The sequence below is a fragment of the Buteo buteo genome, chromosome 3 (assembly GCF_964188355.1).
Source record: "Buteo buteo chromosome 3, bButBut1.hap1.1, whole genome shotgun sequence".
Classification (NCBI taxonomy): Eukaryota; Metazoa; Chordata; class Aves; order Accipitriformes; family Accipitridae; genus Buteo; species Buteo buteo.
The window spans coordinates 31,120,419-31,144,375 of record NC_134173.1 but is presented as its reverse complement, the minus strand read 5'-3'; the positions used below and the strand labels follow the sequence as shown (position 1 = coordinate 31,144,375).

The following is a 23,957-nucleotide window of genomic DNA, read 5'->3' as shown; positions in this document are numbered from 1 at the left end:
GGAAGACCCTAGGCTGGTCAGGGCCATTGGGTCCCGTTGGTGCCCTTAGCACCCTGACGGTATGTTGTCTGACTGCCCTGTCCATTAAAGATTGACTCAGAGCCTTCCTGGGGTCCCCGGCAGGGACTCGAGCTTTCTTTAGGCAGCCTAGGAACATTAACATAATACTACATGGACATTTCTGCTTCTGCATGCTGTGCTTGGGCATGCTGGAAGTTAGGCATGTTGGAGTTTCTTCAGATACCTGTTCAAGGTATATGTCTTCTGAGAAAGAAAGCATTTTTTAAGCTTTTTTCCTGGTGGTAAGCATTGGACAGATCCTTCCACTCTTCTGCTTTATGTCTAGTGCTTTAGATATGCACTGGACTCTCTTGGAAACAAAACCTTTTGTTTGCAAATACTGAAGTATTTAAAAGGAAAAAATCTGTAGCAGTGAAGGTTTCAATTTATCTGTTATAAGTGAACTTATGTATATCAAAACTGCTGTTCTAATACAGTGAAATATGGGTACATCCCTCCTCCATGTAGAGTTTTCCAAATGGAAAATCACATTTTTCTTCTTCTCCTGGAATGACTTCAAGACTTAGTGAGAAGAAAAAAAGACTTTTGGTTGCTCTGAAATAATGTTAGTCAAGAGTGGAGAGCAGGATAGGAAGTACTGAGACCGAGAGAGAAAATAGTGAAAGAGTCGACTTTTGGAGCAGTGGGGCCTAAGTAAGATCTTGCTGCATGTGATGAATTCTTCTAAAGACATGGGTCCCTGAGCAGTACCAACAGGATCCGACCAGGAAAACGCAAGGAGTGGTTATGGTTGTACAGAACTTGGAAGATTACCTTCAGAGGAGAGCAGGAGAATGCATGCATCTCAAGGTCAATTAGAAGTTGAGATGCAAATGGATGTGACTGGTCACAAGCAGTTGGGCGTTAGCGCACTGCTCCTGGTCGGGGTCTTCTGTCCTGTGGCACTGTTAGAAGAGGGAATGCATGTCCTTGAGCTGACATCTTGGAGGATCTGAAAGCCTCCTCTGGGACAAAACAGTATTTCTTTCTGGAGCTTTCTGGCAACTCTGCCATGGTTTTCTCCCATCAGGGACCATTCATCATTTCCTCCATGAGGAGATTTTGTTGTGCAGAATGTCACACATGAATGTTTCGTCGTGAGACTGTAACGATGTGACGAGATGTCATTCCCCAGTAATGTAAGTTGGGCTGTACTTTAGAGACCATAAATCCAGGCCTGAGTAGGTACACAGCATATTCTGCTGGGGAGCAACCATCACTGAGGTAACATTGCATAACTCACGGCAGTGGACTACGAGCATCTTCTGATAAACGGTCTGTGGGAATCGGTGGGGCATCTGGGTGGCCGGGAGCAGCCTTCAGCAGGTTGACGGGTAAGTAGGGGGTAACAAAACAAGAGGAGTTGTCACTTTGAACCTTTCCAAAGGACTCTGCATTACATCCCCCTGCTCCGCATCGTGCCAAGTCGTTTGGTGTATTCATGTAGCTGTGCTTCTCAGACACTGTATCAGCAGTTCAGCTCCATGGAGTCATTTCCATGGGGAGGGCGGCGGGGATGAGCAGCAGAGTGTGCGTAGGTTTGCTGTACACTGCACAGGGAGGGTTGTGTCAGGATTTTGGTACAAGAACATCAGTTTTTAAGTGGGAATGCAGTATTTTCCTACTTTATTCAGACACTGCTGATCCGAGTAGGCAGCTTTATTTTATTATTCAGATGAAATCCAAATGGATGCTTGCAGCTTTGAAAATACATGGGTAAAATTTGTTCGTGCAAACAGCCAAATGTATGTGTTGCTGAAAACCCAATAGAACATTCTGCCATTGGGTGAAGCAGACAGGTCTGTACTCAGAACTTGCATGCAAGTAACTTTAAAACAATTTATTTCAGGGGGGAGCTGAGCATGCCAGCTATTCCTGATGTTATGCTTGCCTGATCTGGTGCATCAGCATGAATTTAAGTGCCTTATTTTAGATGCTCACGTATGAAAAATTTAGCCCATTAAAACAATTAAACTGAGAACCCCACTGAAAAAGCCTGGCTGGTATTATTCCAGAGAATATATCAAGAGAATAACTCCTGACATTTGAATGAAAAAGTTGGTATTTTCATTAATAAGAAATATCTTCATAATGTAAATTATCTTAATTAATATGAAATATCTTAATTATATGAAATACCATTCACTATGTTGCGAATGATTCCAAGGACTTTCATTTGCTCAGATAACTCTTTCTTAGTACTTATGTTATCTCCAATTGAGGGTAGGTTTGGGTGGCATTTTACCTTTGCTTACCTGCAGCCTCACTTGAAGTAGGCACTGTGTCCTAGATGAACTCAGCTGCCCTGTGCCCATACTACCTGTGATGGCTTGAATGGAGTTGCCACAAAACTGGCACAGGGATGAAGAGGTTGTGAAGTTTCTAGCTGAGCTGATGGAGTTCTCTGTGGTGCAGCTGGACCAGAGCTATACCAGTTATTTGTTCTCAAAGGTGACTTTGAGGCACAGTGCTTCATCTTAGGATTTTCTGCTTATGATGACTGCTGTTGGATTGTCCCAGGCTTCCCCCACTGAGTTGAGCTCAGACTCAAGATTGGCATTTGTGTGTTACTAGAAAAAATACTTCACACGTATTTGCTTGAATTTGAGGTGATAGGATGTAATTTGGCCATAGGCATGTTAACATGCCATCAACTGTTGATTATTCTCCTCTTTTAACTTTGTTTCATTATCTTTGGAGCAGAAAATACCAGTGCGTGAAAACCCGATGCCTTTAAAGCAAAACTCCTACCGTGTTCACCAAGCCTAGAATTTCATACTTACTGTGGTCAGTCTTTCCCCACAGTTATTAAATAACAAACAATTGAAGTGAACAATTCACAGAGGAATCCTAACGTTTATTTATATAACCTCCTTGGTGAGAAATAACAAGTAACATTCAGTAATAAATGCATAGTCTTCCTGCAAATGATGTATGAACCAAAGAAAGGTGAACAGTATCTGATACTCTTTTCTCAAGAAATAATTGGACCGGCTGTGGTCTGGCCAGCATTTTGTGGAGAGGGTTGGGAATGAAATGAATATTGTATCTCTGCCATGAGCAAATTACAGTCTCCTAAAATGAGTTTGTAGGTGCCTTCTGTACTGGAAAGAGACATCTTCTCATGTTACCCTGCCCTCTGGAGAGCCGTGGAAATAACCAGTTTTCAAGTAGCAGTAGTTGAATATTATGTAGCCAACAGGCTAGGCCGTTAATATTGTGGAAGGTCATTATTGACTCCATATGTCCTCTGGTAATGACATTCCAGTTCTGGAAACACACTCTTCTCTTGCGTCATCTGCACAGGTCATTAGAGATGATAAGCGTGACTTCTTGGTGTGTACTGAGTCTTGAAGGGGCTATGCTAAAGCTGTGCAGTAGCTGAGGAAAAGATTTCCTCATGGTACCTCCTGCATCCCAAGCAGCTGAATGGATCAGGGCAGTGAAAAATCTACGGATTTAAAAAAACAAAACAAAACAAACTCTTCTTGAGTAGAAGAATCAAGTGGAGTTTCTGAAAGGAGTTTTTAGCAGAGCAGGGGAATGGCTGTGGGCTGTATCACAGCTTTCAGATCTCCTGGGACCAGAGCTCATCCCTCCTCCTGTCGAGAAATGCCATTCCTGTTCCCCCTTCTTCCCTGCTAGTTAGTGTTGAAGTGACGATAGACAGGGGAAGGTGTAAGGAGAAGGAGGAACTGATGACCCCTTAATTAATGTATGGAGAACAACCAGATGCTGTTTCCTAAATGTGCAATCGTTGGCAGAAACTAAGCAAAACTGGGTAAGACGAACAGCATACATTATTGTTTGTTAGGTGAGTGAGGTGTGACTGTCACCCCCATACAGAAGTTGGAGGTGCCTTTGGAGCATCATTGCATCTGGCGGACCTCATAGGCGTTATGGCTGAGAGTGTTTGGTTTCATGAGCATTTGGCTATAAACTGTAGACTCTGTTTTTGAAAGTAGGTCCCAGAACGCTATCTGGTGCCTTTCATTAACTAAGGTTTGGCATATTTGAGGAGTTTTTGCCTGGGACAGCTATCCTGATGTGCAGAGTACTGCTGTGTCTTCCACCTGCATCTGCATCTGAAGAACGTCCATGAGTGTCACTTCCTGTACAGCATCACTGATGTTTGTGTAGTGAAGTATTTCTTAGCAAACACCACTGCCGTCTTGGACTCCACTGCCTTCCAGATCGTTCTCAAGTATAAATCACCCATTTGGTTTTCACCTAGAAAGCTCTGCGTGTTATCTACCTGAGAAATTGCCTTCCACCGTACGAGGGTCTGCTACCAGTCGTACGTAAATTGCATGGGAAGGGGCTGGTGGGGGTGTTGTCTTCTGTAGGGCTGCTTGGACTCATTTGTGCTCTTGGTCCAGGAAAGCACAAGTTTGTTAACCATGGGCCTCCCGAGCTTTGGGAAGTGCGTGTGAGGGGCAGTGGCTTAGATGAGGCAGTTTCTGCCAGCTTCCTGACTAATCTGTTCATATCTGTCCGTCTCACGTAATTCTCTGGCACCTATCACCTTGGTAGCTAAACATGTTTCTCAGATGACCATGGCTTTTTTTCATCTTCTCCTCTTTTTAATAGTCTTTTCTCCTTCCTTGTAAATCGGTCTTTAATAAAGTTGAGAATTCTTGCACAGGGTTTTATAAACATGTGTTATTAAATTTTAAATCTGTTTTGAAAGTGCCTCTATCCTACTCCCTCCTAGTAAAGTGACCTTTTTAAATGGAGGGAAGTGGGTTTAGATGACAGTCATGATAAATGCGGTCATGTTCACTCAATAAAATAAGGCCCAGTGCATTTGAGGATAAATCAGTGAAATGTACAGCCCCACCTGTCTGTCTCCATCATTCATTTCCACTGTCACTTTCACAGTGGCTGATGGATCACAGTTGCTGTAAAATTAGACAGCCTTTAATCTCATTTCATCCTGATTAGCTTCTCCTTACCCTTTCCCTCTAACTCACTGACTGACACGCTAAAAACTCACACCGGGCTGTGTTTGAGCGTGGCGTACAAACTTCTCTTCAAATACCCTTTTTGTGGGGCAGGCAGGTGTTCCACTGAGTTGAAATAAAAAAATGAGAAGATGAAATTTTCACTTTATTAAAGCAAAACAGCAGACAAAGGCTCATATAAAATTAATGAAAGCAGCAGCCTGGCCAGACCGTGTGATGGGCCAAATTTTCCTGTTACACCCTGGCAAGCCCAGTGAATTTGAAAAGATTGTTCCTACTAGAAGCTGCATTTAGCATGCTCATTGCCATGTAATTTTGACTGTATCTATGAAAAGTTAGGTTCTATATGGGTGTACGTTCGTAAGGAATTACAGTTTACAGCACAGGTTTTCTGGTGCTTTCAAGGGGCGTTTTATAGTGGTAAAAAAAATTGATCATGCCAATAGTTTTGATTTCTGTGTATAACTGATAATTCTGAGGGATCCTGAAAACAGTCAGGGTGAAAGACTGCTGTTGGCAATTCTACGATTTCAGTGCCCAAACTCCTTCCCTCTTAGATGTCCACAGTGTTGCTCCATCGTCCCTGTTTTGTCCAGACTCCTCCAGCCCCTGGGCAGATTCATGAGACCAAGCACAGAGTTTTCCCCAAAGCTCTGTGAGAAACAAAGGTCATAGTAAAGGTCTGCAGTGTTTTATTGCAGTCACCTTTCCTTCTGAAGCCCAAATACTACCCTCCTTTCTAAGACAAGCTTCCTTTTAGCTTTGCCGTGAGTTACGGATGGTAGTTCGGGTCATTTGGGCCCAATCCCCTATCAGTGGGAATGTTGCCATCAAGTTAAGTAGGAGCCAGGATTAAGCCCTTAGTTTTCAAGGTTTAATTATCGTCGTAAGTGTGGGAGTCTTATTGCGTAGTTTATATGCATGGGAACAGCAGAAAAGCTTAAAATATAATTTCTTCCTCTACTGGCCCTGTTTATGTCAATATGGAGGATAAATAAACAAAAGTGTTTGCAAAAATGAAAACACAACATGTGAAAAATATGCATGTGTGCTGCCTGCAGACAGTTCTTTCACTAAATGCTAGATCTCTCCAGATCAACCAATGGAAGAACCTGGTTCAGGGTACAACCACTAGCTTGGACCTAATTGGAAACCATAATAGAGCATTGGATTAGGTAAGAATTGAAGCCCCTGCAGACTGATCCTGGGTAGTCTCTTCTTGAGAGGAGGGGTCCTAAAAACCATCTAAGGAAGACAGCATATTTCCTGGGGGAGACTCAAATTCATTATGTAGTACAAGCATCCACAAAATCAAGGAAAGTGCTGCGGTTTTGAGAGACAAAATTTTAAAATAGGAAAATGTCTGAGATTAAAGAATGAGATAAATATGATATGGGGGCTAAGGCAGATAACAAAAATCTTTTTCATTCTTTCATCCCACTCTAGGAATCTCTAGTCAGTATAAAATCCTATGCAGCACCTGGTATAGGATTACTTCCCAGTTATATAAAGTGTACTAGTAACAAATAACCTTAATTAATGAACTTTCACTGTACCTGTCTGCCCAATTTAAGAACTGCTTCACTTACATGACTTGTAAGAGCACAGACTATGAAAATGATATTCGACCTTTACTAGAAACTAAAAACATACCTTACTTATTCATCATTGCCTTGGCAAAAACTTCAGTAAGAAGCTTAAATGAGCCCACTTGATCTTTAAGAAATTGTGTCCTAAATAACAAAGCTGTGCGTATTTCTTATTATTATTTGCATATGCTATACTGCACAACTGCATTCGGAGAAAAATAAAAGATAATAAAACAAATGAAATGAGAGATATATCACCCAAAATAATCCAAGTGTGAGATAGGCTGCCTCTTTTTTTTTTTTTTTTGGCATTGGCAAAAGAGCACAAAGTAAGAGCTGGCCCTGAGTCATATTGATTTCCCACTGCACTGGTTTCCTAAGTGCTCTGTTGATCCGTGTCAAGCAATAAGTTCCCTGCCTGTACATGCACATCACCTCCCCATTTGTCCTCACCTAGATTTAAGGTGCCCATATGATGAGCTGAACAAGGACATCATTTTTCCTACTGGTGTCACTGGGCCAAAACTACTCTATGTGGTATGATAACTAATGCTATGTAAGTTTACATTTACCTTATAATATCACAATAGTGCTGTATGGCACACTGCAATAATATGTGCATATTATGTATATATAAATCCTTATTTTTATGTCTTAGCATTTGAAGTGGAAAATGTAAATTTAAAAAAATAGATTATTGCGACTGTAGTTGGTCCACAGTAATCGCGATACCTCCAAAAAAAAGGGATATTGCAAACCTAATGCCACAGTTTTGATCTTTGTTAACAAAGGGCTTCCTGATTAGATGAATAGAAAATGTGTGATTCTGCTGCTAATGACATTGTACAGGAAATTAAGCGTATACATTTGGAAAAGGCATTAAATCAGCAGGACCTTAATTTAAAAACTTAAAACTGTATGGAAATGCAGCTTGTTCATTGCTGTGTAATAGAAAGCTACTGAACATACTGACTCTTCTTGTGGAAACATTACCAGCAGAACAAAGCTGGGCTGAGGTTTTTTTAATGTTTCCTAGCATACTAGGATTCCTAGCATCTGCTTATTTTCAGGGAAATATCAGGCAACTTCACCCCCTTTTACAAGTTGTTTTTAGAGCAGCATATATGGCACTTGGGCAGGTGGGGGGGGGGGTGCTGAGGGACCATAATTCCAGCTTTTTTTCCTTCGTTATTTGCAAGATTGAATAGTGTAAGGTTACTAATAAGTGGCTTTGTCTGCTGCTAAGTCAGTGGACATACATTCTTGGGGTGATGCATTCCCCTATTATTTCATACAGATGTAATCTCGGTGTTGTGTTTTGTACTTTTGGAAATATTTGATGGAATCAGTGCCCTGAGCTGACAAAGAATTCTTGCTTTTCTTGCAGTTATGCCATATAACAGTGCCCATCACTGTGTCGTGGAAGTGGAAAACTTCTTGTTCGTGCTGGGAGGAGAAGACCAATGGAACCCTAATGGTATGTATAGAATATCAAAAGGCACAGGCAGCATCTGCCTTCCTCTGTCTGTCTGTCTGCCAGGTCAGCTGATGTAGTCATTAGCAAGGGCTTTTGAGGACCCTCAGCCTAATTGTTGAATCTAGTAAAGGCTACTTTTAGATATTGATGTAATAAATATCTGGTACTTTAGCATTAGCATTTCCGTCATTCATCAGCTCCCATCCCTTGAGAAATGCCACAGGCAGCAGAACAGACTCTTTCAAGTGCATGCACCAGGCAGCAGCTGTTAAGAATTTTAACCTTCATTTCCAGTCTCCTTCCAGTCATAATATAATAATGCAATTGCAGTAGATGAATGCTTCTTTTCTATTGTCAAACAAGATACTCGCAGCTAAAGTTGTTAATGTGTTAATTATCTAGACTCTGAGGTTCTTAAACTGGTCCTTTTTTTAGTCTTGTGCAAGAGCTTCTCATATAGATTATCTGCTGCTACCTTCTTTGATTTGATTACTTCATAAATTTACCGCAAAGAGAAATTAAACAATTTAACAGGCTTCTGAGCAAAGCAAAAGGAGAATACCATGCCTTGCAAAATTCACAAAATTGTCAAGACATTGTTAAAAAGCTTGCACACGAAGAAAGAGTTGTAGTTGTAGCAGTCTGTGTAACAGAGATAATTATGACTGAGAAACCATAAAACAGCTTGCAGGTACACATTTTTACTTTAAAACACCAGAGGATCCAGCTGAAATTACATATACTGCATATATTTTATTGTGAATGCCCCATTTCAGCATCTGCACTAAACCAAATTATAGAAAATTGTTACATCTGTTCACTTCCTAAAACCTGAGACAAACAATCCAGTCCACCCTAAAAGCATATTTCCGGTGTAGTTAAAAATAACACTAAATGTCTTAGAGAAGACCCCTTTGTCCTAATGTTGAATCTCCTTTATATTAAACAGGAGAGTATTATTATTATTATTATTATTATCATCATTATTATTATTATTATTATTATTATTACTACGGGAGACAATTATTATTAGGACCATCAGCCACATCCAACAACTGAGGGCCCCTGTTGTGCTTGGTGGTAGGCATATGGATAATAAGAGGCAGACCTTGTTCCAGACAGTTTATAATTAAATGGCCATGTCACATGAAGGATAAAAGAAAAGAAGTGTAATTACCCACAATTTAAAGATGTGGAAACTGAGTCGCAAGGTGATGGAGGGATGCTAGAAGGCGTACATACCCTGCATCTGAGGTAGGAGTCAAGCACAGCTGTTAGTGAGATGGATAGTACCTTAGGTGTAAGGTCACTAAAGACATCTAACAGCTTCCTTGTTCTGTGAATACCAATGCTGTGATTTTTCTGTAGAGAAGATAGGAATAAAAGAGGTAGGAGCATTGCTAATACTGATCTCTCTACAAATTTACCCTGAGAGAAATGGGTCTTGTCACAAAAAGTGGACCTGAAACCATAACCTACATCCTGTGCTGTTGCTGGGCTAGTTCTTTCTTGGAACTGCTTTGCTCTAAATGTGCAGCTACATGGGAACTGCTCACATGTACCCGCTTGAATTTATGTAAAGGCCCTTGTCTGCTATCCTCATAGCACAGAAGGGCCTTCAGATGGACCTGGCTGGAACTGTCTTGCCAGAGCATTACAAGGCTTTTGATTTGAATGAGCGTGTGCCAGGTGTTTTTCCAGTGGAAAGAATTATCCTTGATATGGGGACAATGGAAGGAGCACCATACATTTCTTTAGCCATCAGACTGACAGATTGTTGACAAGCTGGGTGGACCCGAGGAGTGCCCTTGCCCACTCCATGCTGCTCCTGTGATTTCCGGACAACCTAGAGAGCATGGGAGACATTTTTTCTCACTTTTTCCCATCCTCCTATGGCTATGCCTTTCCAGTCACAAGGGATCCCCACACGAGTAAACGCTGATGAGAGCAGGTTGCAGAACACGGGCATGGATTTAAGACCGACCTTCATGACCTTCAGAGCCCTTCACCTTTTGGCATGGCTGCAGAAACTGTCTTGTAGAAGGCAGAGAGCAGCATCTGCCTCCTTTTGTCCCACTGTCTTGATTTGCTAATCCTGATTTCTGATCACCTGTCACAGTCTCTGCGTTCTGACACGTGCTTCCTAACACGTGGAACCTCCTGACCGATGAGCAAGGCAAAATAATAGATTCAAACTGAAGTCCAAAATTAAACTGGAGTCAAACCAGCTACACCAGGCAGCTTAAGTAGGTCATCAAGTCCTTTTCCTGCCATCACAGGCATCATATAGTCCCATTTTGTAAATTTTCTAAGCTACATTTGAAAAACAGTTGGATTTTTAGCCCCCACTACTCCTGTTGGAAAGCACTTACAGAATCCAATTGCTTTAAATGACTGGGAGCCTTATTGTAATTTCCAGTAAAATGTATTCTTTGACTGTCTAAATCGCCTTGTTCTCATGCCAAAGTTGGCCTTTATCTTAATGGTTTTTCCCCTCCTGGAGATTTGTTCCTCTGATGGATTACAAACAGCACTCCTACCCCTTTCAGCTTTTGTTTTCCTAGGTGCACAAGCCAAGTTTCTTGTCTCCTGCCATAAGGTAAACTTTCTGTTCCTCCTGTCACCATAGTAGCTCTTCTTTGTGCCTGTTCTAGTTTGATTTCATCTCCCTTCCTCTGAAGTGACCAGATTTGTATCCTGTATTGCCACTCTAGGCTCACTAAACCCTTCTCTTTCTACCCTGCGCTATACGATCTTGTACATACATGGTATTTGTAGTGAATATGTGTATGACACCTGTCATGTTAGGAGGCCAAGGTCCCCAGATCATAGGTTTGTATGACAACAATTAAAAAGCTGCTATATAACCAGTGACCACTGAAGTCCCCAGTAGCTCTGAAAGATGTAGTGAATACAGCAGCATTAAAACCTCCTACTAGAAGTCCAAGCTTATGATCAATACTTACATTGTTTTGAAATCCTGCTTTTTGAAATACAAATAGATTAATAAGTGTCCTAAATAGTGAGACCTAGAGCCAGTTAGACGCCTGCTGTTGTTTTACTGTTTATTGAATCTATAGCTCTCAATGCCTCTTTTTCTAAATTGTCTGTATAGACTTAAAGGAATTCAGAGAGGGACCAAGAGCAAAGCCTCACTTCGCTAAACACAGTGGCAAAATGACCAGTTGCCCCTAGTGTAATGGGGATCTCACCCTGTGTCTTGAGATGTGTTTGAGCGGTGCTCAGCATAAAGGGCTTTGGTCCTCATTAGGCACCACACTGGATTTGAAGGGAAATGCTGCATTATTCATCAGTCTTCTGCTTTACCCTCCTCATATAGAACATGCTTATGACATAGCGAGGGAATGAATTTGCTTCCAGACGGAGTGGTCAGCATGGTTTCTTTCTCTGTTTTCTTGTAGAACATGATCTTAAATTATTACGAATATAAATTCTAGCTGTATCGTTATTCTTCTCTACAATCTTGATGGTCTATTTACACATGCTGAAGTAAGTGTGGAATGAGACAAGCAAAGCGAGCCAATCCTACAGAGGCTTGTCCGATGCAAAAATATTCACCTTGTAGAATACCCAGCGACCATTTATAGAACTGTGACATACGCAGTTGGGTTATTCTGCTGGCCTGTGAAGCCTCTAATTCAATTTTTTAGTCACACATACGTAAACAAAGGTTTCTGTTTCTGAGATCCTCATCTGTTGAAGTCTCAGGTGTTACAGGAAATTGCCATACACTCTCTTGCTTCAGTTTTCTTGCTTTGATGTCAATCTGCATGTAAAATAAGGTGAAATCTTAATATCGTGAAGACATGAATACAGTTCTTGGGCTTGACAGCAGGGATAAGCTAGTTAGCTGGTGTCTGTTGCTCATATTTCGTATTTTAGCTAACACACTTGAAATAAAAGTCTAAGAGTGTATTCCCCCTTCGATGCACATGTGTAATTCCTTCTAACTTACACTGAAAGTGCATGGTAGAATAAACCATCTAGTGCAAACACTGCATACCCCATGCTGATGGCTTATGCAGCTCCTGGTTATTTGCACAAGGTTTTTTTACCATGTTCCACATACAGATGATGTGAGGAGAAAGAAAAGCACATGTTCTCTCTTTGATTTTTTTACCTGACACAAAATACTCTAGTCATAAAAATACCATAGGGATGCCCTCTTTTGGGCAGTAATTTTCTTTAGTGCTGTGATTTATTGTGGCTGTGAAAGTACCACAGCATCTATAAGTAAATTTAAATACACATTTTCAAGATCTTATTACAGAGAGCAAGAATAATCTCTATCTGCTTTTACTGCTAGCAATTGCTAATTCAAACCTTGCAGTGCCCCATTTGTTGAATTATTACTGTACACATAGCATAATCATACATTGTTGTAAAAGGGGGAACCCTTCATAAAAGCTGTCAACTTGTGAAGTATATGTAACATATATTACAATCATGATGTTAAATACATGAAACAAACAGCTGAGTGTCAAAATAATCTATCTTTACAGGGAAACACAGTACAAACTTTGTTAGCCGATACGATCCCAGGTTTAACAGCTGGATACAACTTCCACCCATGCAAGAGAGGTAAAAACCTGCTACATGTTTTTCAATATATGTTTTATCATCCTAGGAGCAGCTGAAGTTTGGCTTAGTTCTGGGAGTAAGGAGGCCTACAGAACCGTTGAAAATACTGAGATAAAACTGCAGCATGCAGTTACGTCCCATTTGTCTCCTAATTTTTTTAAACTTTCCAAATTCAAAACTCCACATGCCAAATCCTGCAGTGCTAACTCATGCAAAATAACCATGGACTTTGTGCAATTACTGGTTGCCTGAGTACGGTCTGAAGGATTTTTCTGAAGTCTCCATAGTGTCCTGTCATGTTCCCTGACTGAAGTGTCATGATGAGTTTGCAGTAAACAAGCAGTAATTATAGTCAGATATCTTATAGGGAACTGAAACCTTCACATGTTGACTCCATCCTGTTTCACCATGCCAGCCATGAAAAGCTCTCCTGAACATGTCTTCCCTTGTCAGAGGACTCTTAATCCTAGGTGGTCTTTGAGTGAAGTTTCTGTCAGCTAATGCATATTAGAGTAGCACATGTTTTAATCTTACGTGTACCAAAGAGCAGAGGTGCGTGTGGACGTGAGCAGTGACCCATAAAGACAGCGTAAACTTAAGTCTAGATCACAAGTCCTACCCTGGCAGGAAAAAAAGTCCCCCAAACCTGAACTGAATGATGCATGTTTCCTAAGAAGAATCTCAAAGGCAGAAGATCCAAAGCTACAATGTTTTATGAAAAAGCATTCAATGTCCATCCTTCATTTCAATACCCATCTTCTCATGGATCCAATGTACAAGAGATCTCACAGTGTCTTCCTAAGATACTTTCCTTATTTCATGTGTCGTCAGTATTATAGCTCTTTTTCTGTTGGCTCTCCACAGTGTTCAGGTGTCTGGCAGTCATAAATAATACATATTGACCTTGGTGCAACCTTGCAATTCAAAGTGTGTATTACGAGATGCATGGAAATATGGCTGTCTTTTCCAATTTCCAGAGATAAAATGTCAGTCTGTAGAGTTTTTGAAGGGCCTTTGTTCAGGATTCAGTTTGATTGACCTCAGTCCATATGCAGACCCATGTGCGATGCTTGTCACCAAAAAATACTGCATTGTACCAGTACATGAAAAAGCGCAAGTGGAACAGATCTGAGTAGGTTCCCTGTTGGAGCTGAGTGTACTGATAAATCTAGCCGTATAAATAGAGACAAAAAAGAGCATCACAGTTCATTGTAGTCTGTGGGTTTATTAATAACATCGTCCTTTACTTTAAAACTCCTTTACTAAAATTCCTTTTTCTTTCGTAGTTGTTAATAGAGCTAGTCCAACAGCAGGCTTTAGCTAAAGAGCTGGCCCTGCTTTGGCAGCCCCCAGCCTTCTCCCTCAGTCCTGCCAGCCCTGTGGGATAAACTCACAGCTGGGTTATTTACCTTAAAACAGAGGGATGCCTTCCCCTCTGGTTCAGCTCCCCGGACGGAGTCACCGCCAGCTCAGGTGTTGGCGTGGAGTAGACAGGACACCGGTGTGCATGAGGTTGCGCACCGCCGTGCAGGTCATCCTCAGTGAACCGGGAGGCTGACTGGTGTTTGTACGGAACCTGACGCTCTTCTGTGGAGCCTAATCTGTGTCCTAATTAGTCCCTCTGCGTATCTGCAAGCAAAACTCCTGAGGGGCATGTGCGGCTGGCTGAACGGTTGCGTTTATTTGGCTGACAAAGCTCAGAAGGCAGAAGTAGGTAGTTGAGGGTCAGAGAAAGCAGACAGCAGGAGTTTTTCCACCTCCACAGTGATCAGTTGCGTTTCACTAGAAATTTAGTTTATAATCGCAGGTGCAGAATATGACTTACCTTGTGCTCTGGTGGAAGCTGCCGCCTTCAGCCAAGAGTCAGAAACTCTGCTCCGCATTGTGATTGTTTAGCAGCTGCCCGGTAATAAACTGTAATGTATTAGCATCTCAGCTCCTTACAGTGTTATTTAAATGTGATGGTCCACTCACACATAGTTCCTTCTGCAAGGGGCTTTACTATGACAACGTTAATTGTCACCTCTTCCATTCAGGAGACATAACTCATAGGCTTGCCCATTATTTTTCTTTAAAGGCTCCTAAGCATTGGGGCTATTGTTGGAAAATGGGGATTTTCAAATCACTTTCTAAAATGTTTTTAATGGTTTATTTGCTCATCCCTAATGACTTCCTCAGAGTTGTTGCAGCCTTTACAGGTAGGGTCTGGCCCAGTTTTTAGAAGATCATACAAACAAGAGAGAGCTTTTATGCAGTTTCCTTTCCCAGCTTCTTTACTCAGATAAAGTTCCCATTAAAGTCAACAGGCTATTTTTTCCCCCCTAGGAGTACAGGGTCACGCCCTGTCTCTGCTGGCATAATGCAGGCACCATTGACAAGACAGACTGTTTAATGGGTTTTTCTGAGTCATTATGGTCCATCAAGTCAAAACCTACTTAGGAATTTTAGTCTGAGAATAATTGGCTGGATAGACTATAATAGCTCCTTTGGAATGACTGCCAGGTAAATGTGGGTCTCATTCACAGGCAGTATGTTCTCAAGTTGAAAATGTCTGAAATATTTGATGAGTAAACTTTTATCTCCTATGCTAAAATCTATATCTGATTGATTTTACTGTATGAGCTATAAAGAAAAGCCTAATCCCGTTATGGATTCAGAGCCATCAGTTTATTTTCTTTAAAGCGAAGTTTGGTTTCTTTTCATTTTGAACATCTCAAAAATACATGCTATTGAAAAGTATGTACTATTTTCAGGCATGTATTGTTTAGAGAAGCAGCAAATGACTCATAAGCCTTTGAAATACACATCTGCCTGACAATGCAATAACAACGGGATACTTTTTGGAGAGCAGTTCAGTTAGACTAACAGGCCTGCTAAAGGAGTGGTCTTTGTAGCAGACATATCTGAACTTGTGGCATGAGCCTCAGCTGGACACCTCAGTCAGTACTGTTGCATCTTGCCAGCTCAGCCCAGAGCTGGACAAGATGCGTGGGACAGTAACATTTAAAACATATTTTTTCTTACATTCCAAGTAAAAAGTTTTTGTTTAAAGACCAGCAAAAGCCATGGCATTGTACCAAGGCCTGAAGAAGCACAAGTGGAAGTGTGAAGGTCAGCGTCCTCACTGAGGCTGAGCGAACTGATAAAAGAAGACGCAGAAAAAGAGATAAAACAATTTCACATTTTATTTTAGCCTTTGACTTCAATAATAGTGATGTTAACCCTTATTAAGATGACTGTCGTTTTTAAAAGGCAAACCATACAGTCTAAAAGTGACTCTGAAATCAGGTCCAGATATTGCAATGATCAGTAAGAGCATTAGTGGTTTTAAACCTCAGACTGGTTGTTGTATTTCTTGTTTCAGGGCATAAATTCATCATCTATGGAAACTGGAAAGAAATTCTTCCCTTTTATGTGTGTGTACTTATGAGAAGAAGTTAGTTGGGTTGATTATTGAGTGAAGGGATGTGAAGGAAAAGCATTTCAGAGACCAGTGACTGTCGAGTACTTGCAAGTCCTGAAGAAAACGACAAAATAATTGTCTTATTGTCCATATACAGATCCTGAGGTGCATTCCAGTTATCTGATTAGAGTGGATAGCGTCTTCCTGGTTTTGCTGGAAAAGTTGTGCAAAGATTGCTGTATTATATTTTAATCTGAATCATATTTTACAGCAGTTTAAACAGCTGTCACTTAACAGCATGCCCCTTACACACTGTATCATTGAAAAGTAAAAAACCAGAAAGCTTAAAATGTTTGTGACAGGAGCTACTGAGTGAATATTCACGTCCAAGCAGAAGAGTGAAGCATGCTGACGCTTTTAATTTTGCTCCTTATAGTGACACTGTGTGGATGAAACCAGGAGTACACATACAGGATAATGTCAGTGAAATCCTAGTTAAGAGAATGCCTGCCAGTTGTACCTACCTCTGTTTATTAAACCTGAACTAAAAAAACCACGCTGAGAGCAGTTCATTAACAGGTTTGTCAGGGGAGGTGTGAGAGGACAGACGAGCGGATGCGTGAGCACCCCAGGCATCGACGACAGGCACCCTGTGGGCTTGTGCCTTGCGGCTGCCAGACACAGGAGGGTTGGAGAAAGAGTGCCTGCCCACGCAGGCTCTCTGATGTCTAATAAGATGTGACCTCTGAAGCTTTTCCTACTTTTGGGGCTGCTACGGGCTGTCTTGCCTCTGGCCTGTCACATATTCTCAGGAAGCATATAGGCACTTGATTGCCTGTAACGCCTATGCCCTCTCTGTCAAATTAGAGTGAAATCAGCCAGCAGGTTTTTGTTGAGGAGACAACACTCAAGCAGACATGGGTACACGTACAGGGTAATCAAATAAGCTTTGTTTCCATAGAAAATCAGGGTAAAAACATAGATGCACAATTTGCTGCCCGACCATGCAGAGCAATATATGCCATCAGCTTCTATCTGCCCATTGACAGATAAATTAAATGGTCTTATTTAATTCGTCAGCTGAGCTGGAGGCACTTAGCAGTATTCCTGTCCTCCTGTTCGCATCTTTTTTTTCAGTAGCCTTATCCCTGTGGTGGTGGTCCCACTCCCACTCAACAAGGGGTGCAGGCCCGCGCTGTCCAAGTTGCCCATGTGCAGGCAAGGTGAAAAGCAAAAGGGTAGACGAGAGGTGCTCAGTGACCCTGGCTGGTGAGGAGGCCTGTCAGGTGTGCACCAAATCCAAAAAGTAAGGCCAGAAACAGGCAGCACTGCGTCAGATCTGCTCCCTGAATGCCCAGCCAGGCTTGCTGTTTCCATGGCTGTATCTTCATGTCTGCCTGACCTCTCCTCCAACTTAGAAACCACCAGCCAGTCTCAGCCACATTTAACAAAGAGGGAAATTTCTCCAAAATGTTAAAGCATACTACAGATTTTGTGAAAATGGACAGCTGCGTAAAGGGGAGAGATCTCATTCCTGCCTTCGCTGAAGGAAATGCTCTGGAACACGTGCCTGGCCAGATGGCAGGTTAGACACATGGCACACCAGGCTGTGCTAGCTCACCTGGTCATGGACCGACTACAGGGAAGCTCGGGGAGGAGTTGGGACATACCAGAGCTGTTCACTGCAAGGTGGTGTGCTCTGTATGTGGACCACCACTCATCCCGAATGCTTTGCAGCTGTCTGCAGGATCGAGCCCTTGATGGTGCGGGTGACCATCAAGCCCCCAAGATTCACCGTGCGACTCAGGAGTGCAATATACAGCCGCTCCCAGATTCAAATTCGGGTGCCTGGGCAGGAACCGGAGCGGATTGTGTCAGCCGCGGAGCAGGGTTTGGCGAGCTGCAGACACACTCCAGCGTGCCTGCTTTGCAGGAGCTGTCAGGGCTGGACCTTGCAGTGCCTGACCTGCCTGCTTGTCTGTGGGCTCCCGCGCCACTCCGGTTTCACCCAGGAGAAAATTTTAGCTTTGGCACTGACAATTCTTGTCATTCAATATTTTGTACAGGTCTTCATCCTAGCCTAGCTGTGCTCTTTTGCAATTTTCTTTCTCATATCATTGCAGCTTAAAATTAAAGGCCTCTATGCTAGCAAACCTTCCCGCTGCTGAATAAGCCAGGGAGCTTTCCCTGAAAGTGGATTACACCAAACTGGGTCTCTCAAACCTGTCTACTGCTCTATTTTTACTTCAGCAACAGGCACTCACCGTTAATTTTGGAGGCACGAGGAAAATGAACTAATATATACCTAGCAGTCCCGGCCAGAAAAATGAATTCTTTTCTTGCCTACCTGAGTCGCATGTGAAAGCGGACAGGTGGCTAAAACTTTTCTCAGTTAGTTGGAGACAGACCTCTTCTGAGTTAAAGGGTGGAAATGTAATATCGTACCTAGTGTAAGGAAAGTTGTTCTATTTGCAGTACTGCAGAAAGAAGAAAAAAAAAGGATAATTGAACAAAAATTTTGATGATGTGGTTCTCTTAGTAAATTGGGAACAATGACCCTTGAAGGACCATAAAGAAAGTGAATGTCAAGATAATTCATTATTGTTACATTACCTACCTCATTTTTCACTTTGTCTTACTGAGTTGTTATATCCCTTACAAGGTAATGCCCCAAACATTAATGAGCACCTTTTTATCTTTCACGGGTGTGAAAAAGCAACAAACAGCTTTGAAAAGGGGTATTTTCTGTCAGGTTTATGTGTGCTTAATTGTTTTGACACCAAAAATGAAGTATTTCTTTGATGTGGAGCATGTATTTGATTAGCCAAGCAGCCACAGTCTCTAGGATAGCTGTAGGCCTGTGAAGCTCCTGGACACTTCTCTCTGAAGTAGCATTTGAAGGAGCAGCTATCTTAGTTCGGGGCGTCAGCTGGAGAGTTAAAAAAAGGGTTGACGTGGCTAATTGGTTTGTTGTTGGCTTGTTTTGTTTTGTTCTGCCCTGTCCTCCAGGAGAGCCAGTTTCTATGCCTGTCGCCTTGACAAGAATTTGTATGTAATCGGTGGAAGAAACGAAACTGGCTACTTGTCCAGCGTGGAGTGCTACAATCTGGAGACAAACGAGTGGCGTTACGTGTCTTCGTTACCGCAACCTTTGGCAGCCCACGCAGGAGCCGTTCACAATGGCAAGATATATATTTCAGGCCAGTGTCTTTTATAGTTCAACAATATATAACAAAAAAACAACCTAAAATGACCACCAAAAAAATAAAAACCCAGAACCCAAAAACATAGAGCTAAATTCCTGCTGCAACGCAATGTCTTTTTTTACATTAATTAACAGAAGTACATTTACTTTGCAGGAGGTGTTCACAATGGAGAATATGTCCCCTGGCTGTACTGCTATGACCCCGTGATGGATGTCTGGGCCCGAAAACAGGACATGAACACAAAGCGAGCAATCCACACTTTGGCTGTAATGAATGATCGACTGTATGCAATTGGAGGAAACCATTTGAAAGGTCACATTTTTAACAGCGAAAAAGCATTTCAGTGTCCCCCATCTCCTGATAAAGAATATTTTTGTTAGACAGTCATTGTTAAATACATGAAAAAACAGGCAACACAATTTAACAGGACACTTGAGCCAGCAATTTTAAAAACATTTTATGCAAATTATTTTAAAATTATAACAGTACATTAAATATATGAGTAATGAATGCTTTAGATAATAAAAATGGGAGCTTCCATTACTCAAAGGCATGGACAATTTGTCATTACCAAGAATTCAATGAAACAAACAGATTATTCTTTGACCCGAAAGTATCAGCAATATTTTCCTCTGTAAATCATTTTCCAAAATGTGCAGTTAGAGAGAGCTTTATTCAGAGCAACACACAAAAACAAGCTTCTGATTTAATTAAGAGGAAAAAAAACCTCCAGCCATTAAATATTAGGACTAGGCTCTTTAGATCCCTTTTTAGAATTAAATGTAGCTTGTTAATTATAATTCTTTTTAGAGGTCTCTTGTTTTCATCTTTTGAAAAGGTCTCATATTAAAATAACTACTGCTTAGGCATCTGGTATTTTTGTCTTAATACCTACATGCCATTGCTATTACTGCTAAAGAGATTCTGCTTAATCCAGCCACTTACACAAAAAGCACAGCTCCTGCTCCTTTGTCCCATGACAATATTTGACAGTTCATATTAACATTTTTTTCTTCTTTCTCATTTCTTGCTTAAAAAAAAAAAAAAGCTTCACAACAACAAAAAGGGAAGTTTGTAATGTGAAAGAGAAAGTGATGTTAACTGCCAGTAACACCAGGCCATGTGCCTCAGTGACTCTGGCACCCGAGTCCCAGTGAGACTGAAGCCACATGCTGCTTTTGAAGATCTGAGTGTTTGTGGAGCATGTAGCGGACAAAGTCTCAGATGTAAATTTTTCCTGGTAAATAGTACTGGTGCATAAACCCCTGCAGCCAGGCGCAGGGCTGTCGTGCCTCTGCTTCCCACCCCCAGCTGTGATGGATGTTCCTGGACTGGACCTGGCAGGGTGAAGGGGGTAAAAGCTGCCTGCACACGTGCACCTGCAAATTTTGTAGAGGTTGCAGAGCTCCACAGTGTTGGCTTTTTCTCCTACAAAAGTAAAAGTTAACATGTCACAGCTCTCCTATAGCTAAAGCACATGCTTTGGTTTGCATAGCTTTGAATTGCTTCCATCCTGCCTTCTGCTTTTCTTTCACCCTGTTTCACCTACCATCCTCTGAGAAAGAAGGAACTTCTAATAAACATTGCATTTTTGCCTCTACAACTGTTGCCCTAGGTGCTTTTGTTACGTATGAATTGCTCACTGTTGTGAGAGGTATTTAACATCCAGGCTTCTGGAAAGCCACGGCTGTCTGATAGAAAGGCTTTTTGGAAAACTGGTTTCTTCCGTACAGTGAAACAAATGGAGGAGCTGCAAGGAAAGGGCGGAGGGAGGGGACTGAAGTGCGGATGAAATGCTACAAATTCTCCACCGGGGGGGAATAGCAGGGCTCCATGGCAAAGCCCTCCTTTGTGAAGCTGGATCTGTATACTAGTGTTAGCAGTGCATTTACCACATCACAGCTAGTCATGTGCGTACCGCAGTTCATTACAGAGCTTTTGACAGACTCTGGGCACCCTGTGGTGGCCTTTCTATGGCCCCTTGAAAACTTTACAGCAACGAAAAATTATTTCATCATAGCGATTCATTCCTGACATAAATAATACTCTTACAAGTAGCATCATTGTGAAGTACCAATATCACCAAATGCGCTTTTCCAAAAAATCTAACTCCTGTTTTCTGTCATACCTTGATGGAGAAGAGAGTAGTGTCAAGTAAAGCATCCCAGCATATTAAGAAAGGCATAATTTTACTGCGGTGCTCTGACAAAGAAGGTAGTTTGAGATAGAAAAATGCCTAAATATTGGAGCAGGAACCAGGACTCCTGGGTTCTATGTCTGTGTTCAGCTCACTTGATTGATACTAATTGATACAGCTTGGGAGTCTTGAGCTGACACCCGTCTGCCCTTTGGCGATTAGAAAGCAGCAGTCGCATGGAGCCTTTTTTGGTCTGTCACGGAAAGATGGGACCACCGTTTTTTTTGGTTACGTTTTCTGACACCTTAAAGACTTTGTCACATCACAGCTGCGTGCTTAGGGTACACCTTAAATCAGCTTGAAAATTGAAAGTGGTCCTGAACATCACATCCGTCGTGCTAAGCACCTTTGTCCCTCTGGAACCAAGTGGCATCAGTTGTCTAAGCTCTACCTTGGCTCACTAGACATTGGTTTCTGAGCAAGACTTAATCTGTTGATTTTTTAATAGATCAGATCTGCTGACTTTTGAGAAAGGCTGCCAGGACAGTCTTTTCCTACACGTTCAAACTCGCGTTAGCACTGATAGATGAGGAGGAATATTGCTTGAATCTGCTTGCATCATTGATAGGTTATTACTGAGTATTACCTTCTGATGTGTTCAGGTTTTATATGTACTTGTGATTTGTAGAAAACTGTAGAAGTAATGGTAAAAGCTTTCAACAGATTTATTTGAACCGAAATAATGAGACATTAACGTAACAGAAGATGGCTTGAATGTATATGGCAGTATTTTCTAGGAGAAAGTGTAACAGTGATGGTGTAATTGTAATAATGTAATTGTAGCTGTAATTTAGTAAATTTAACAGTAAAACAAATAATAAAACAGTAAGTCATAATGCACATTCTCTTTTCTCAATGCCCTTATCCAGGTTTCTCCCATCTTGATGTAATGCTTGTGGAATGCTATGATCCAAAAGGTGACCAGTGGAATATCCTCCAGACTCCTATTTTGGAGGGTCGCAGTGGCCCTGGCTGCGCAGTCCTTGACGACAGTATTTACCTTGTCGGAGGCTACAGCTGGAGTATGGTGTGTACCTGCTTTCTGCAATGACCCTTCCATTCCTTCTGAGTTCTCACAGCCAGTCTATATTACTCAGATGGGGCAGAGAGGAGATGAGGGATGAAGTAGGTGCAGGGGCAGGTTTTGCTTTGGTTTTCAACTTGTGGAGAACGTGGAGTATTTTTTCACCTTTGTGCTTTTCTATTTAGATGAGTTCTTATCAGACCATACTCACTGATACGGCGTAATATAAAAACCAGATGAAATTTGGCAAAAGTGATTGATGGGACGATATGCTTATAGCTCTGCTTATAAAGCACTTGTAAAGGAACCTAATTTGCAGAGGCTGGGTGCTCAGCCCATATGAAAACCAAACCTCTTGAAGGGCTCCTAAATTAGAGTTCAAAACCATAAGTCACTTTCAGACATCTTTAAAGCTAATGTTTGACTTGGGTTTTACCAAAGCCACATTTAATATGTCTTTTTGTTCTACTACAGGGAGCCTACAAATCTTCTACTATTTGCTATAGTCCTGAGAAAGGGACTTGGACAGAACTAGAAGGAGATGTTGCTGAGCCACTTGCAGGACCTGCTTGTTCAACTGTCATATTGCCAGCCTGCGTACCGTACAACAAATGATGGTCAAGGAGCACTGACACGAACACTGATTGCATTTGGGACAATAATGACGGGTGACGTAAATATTTTATTAGAACAGGATTCCTGTTAAAACAAAGCTACCATAATTGACCCCTTATTCCGTATTTATGCTTTAGGAGCAAACTGAAAGAAAATAAAAATCAAGTGTTGTCCCATCTCAGATAGATGCCGGTGTCTTATGAAGCAAGTAGCTAAAACACACCGAACATTGCATACTGACAGACTGCCATTTCAGACTGATTTTAACTTTTTCCTGCTGCAGAGATATTCCTCACATCAAATTTAACTTTAAAAAAAATGAAGGCTAACTGTTCAAATACAGCCTGAAGAGACAAGATCAGTATTGTGCATTGTATCTACCTGCATGTGATCTGTGTTGAAGTCATGAGGATGTTGTTTTCATGAATGCTTCAGAATTCAGATAGTGAAAAGCTCACACTGCATTGCAGAATTGTCTCCTCCTCTGTAATCCTAACCTACAGCTACTTCACATGCTCTGCAAGCAACACAGCATCAGAAGATTATAAAAGCTAAAGAAATATCATTCGGTTTTTGCACAGTTTGGCAACTAATAACACTCTGCCTTCAAAGTCCCCGTGTGTAAGTGCAGCGGAAAGCAGACTACAATGAAAGCCATGCTTTACAGAGCACTTCTTGGAATAGCAGCTTAGGGATTAGGATCAAATTCTTCTAATCACACCTGTGTAAAGTCAGAGTCATTTCACTGAAATCACATGGAATGACTGTTTTTACATTATTATAACAGAAAATTGGTCCTACACCTTAAATTCTGGGTTCG

The 23,957-nt window shown here is 41.5% G+C and overlaps 1 protein-coding gene across 1 annotated transcript in view; it reads left to right on the top strand.

Annotated features, from left to right (window-relative positions):
• The window catches only part of KLHL14 (kelch like family member 14), a 62,623-nt gene extending 39,312 nt beyond the window's left edge, over positions 1–23,311 (top strand). Inside the window, exons 3-8 of the mRNA XM_075024309.1 lie at positions 8,001–8,090; positions 12,614–12,692; positions 19,105–19,295; positions 19,455–19,613; positions 22,368–22,525; positions 22,997–23,311. Coding sequence (XP_074880410.1) covers positions 8,001–8,090; positions 12,614–12,692; positions 19,105–19,295; positions 19,455–19,613; positions 22,368–22,525; positions 22,997–23,137 — 818 coding nt within the window. The 3' untranslated portion in view covers positions 23,138–23,311. The remainder of the gene's footprint in view (positions 1–8,000; positions 8,091–12,613; positions 12,693–19,104; positions 19,296–19,454; positions 19,614–22,367; positions 22,526–22,996) is intronic.
• Positions 23,312–23,957: the final 646 nt, after the last annotated feature.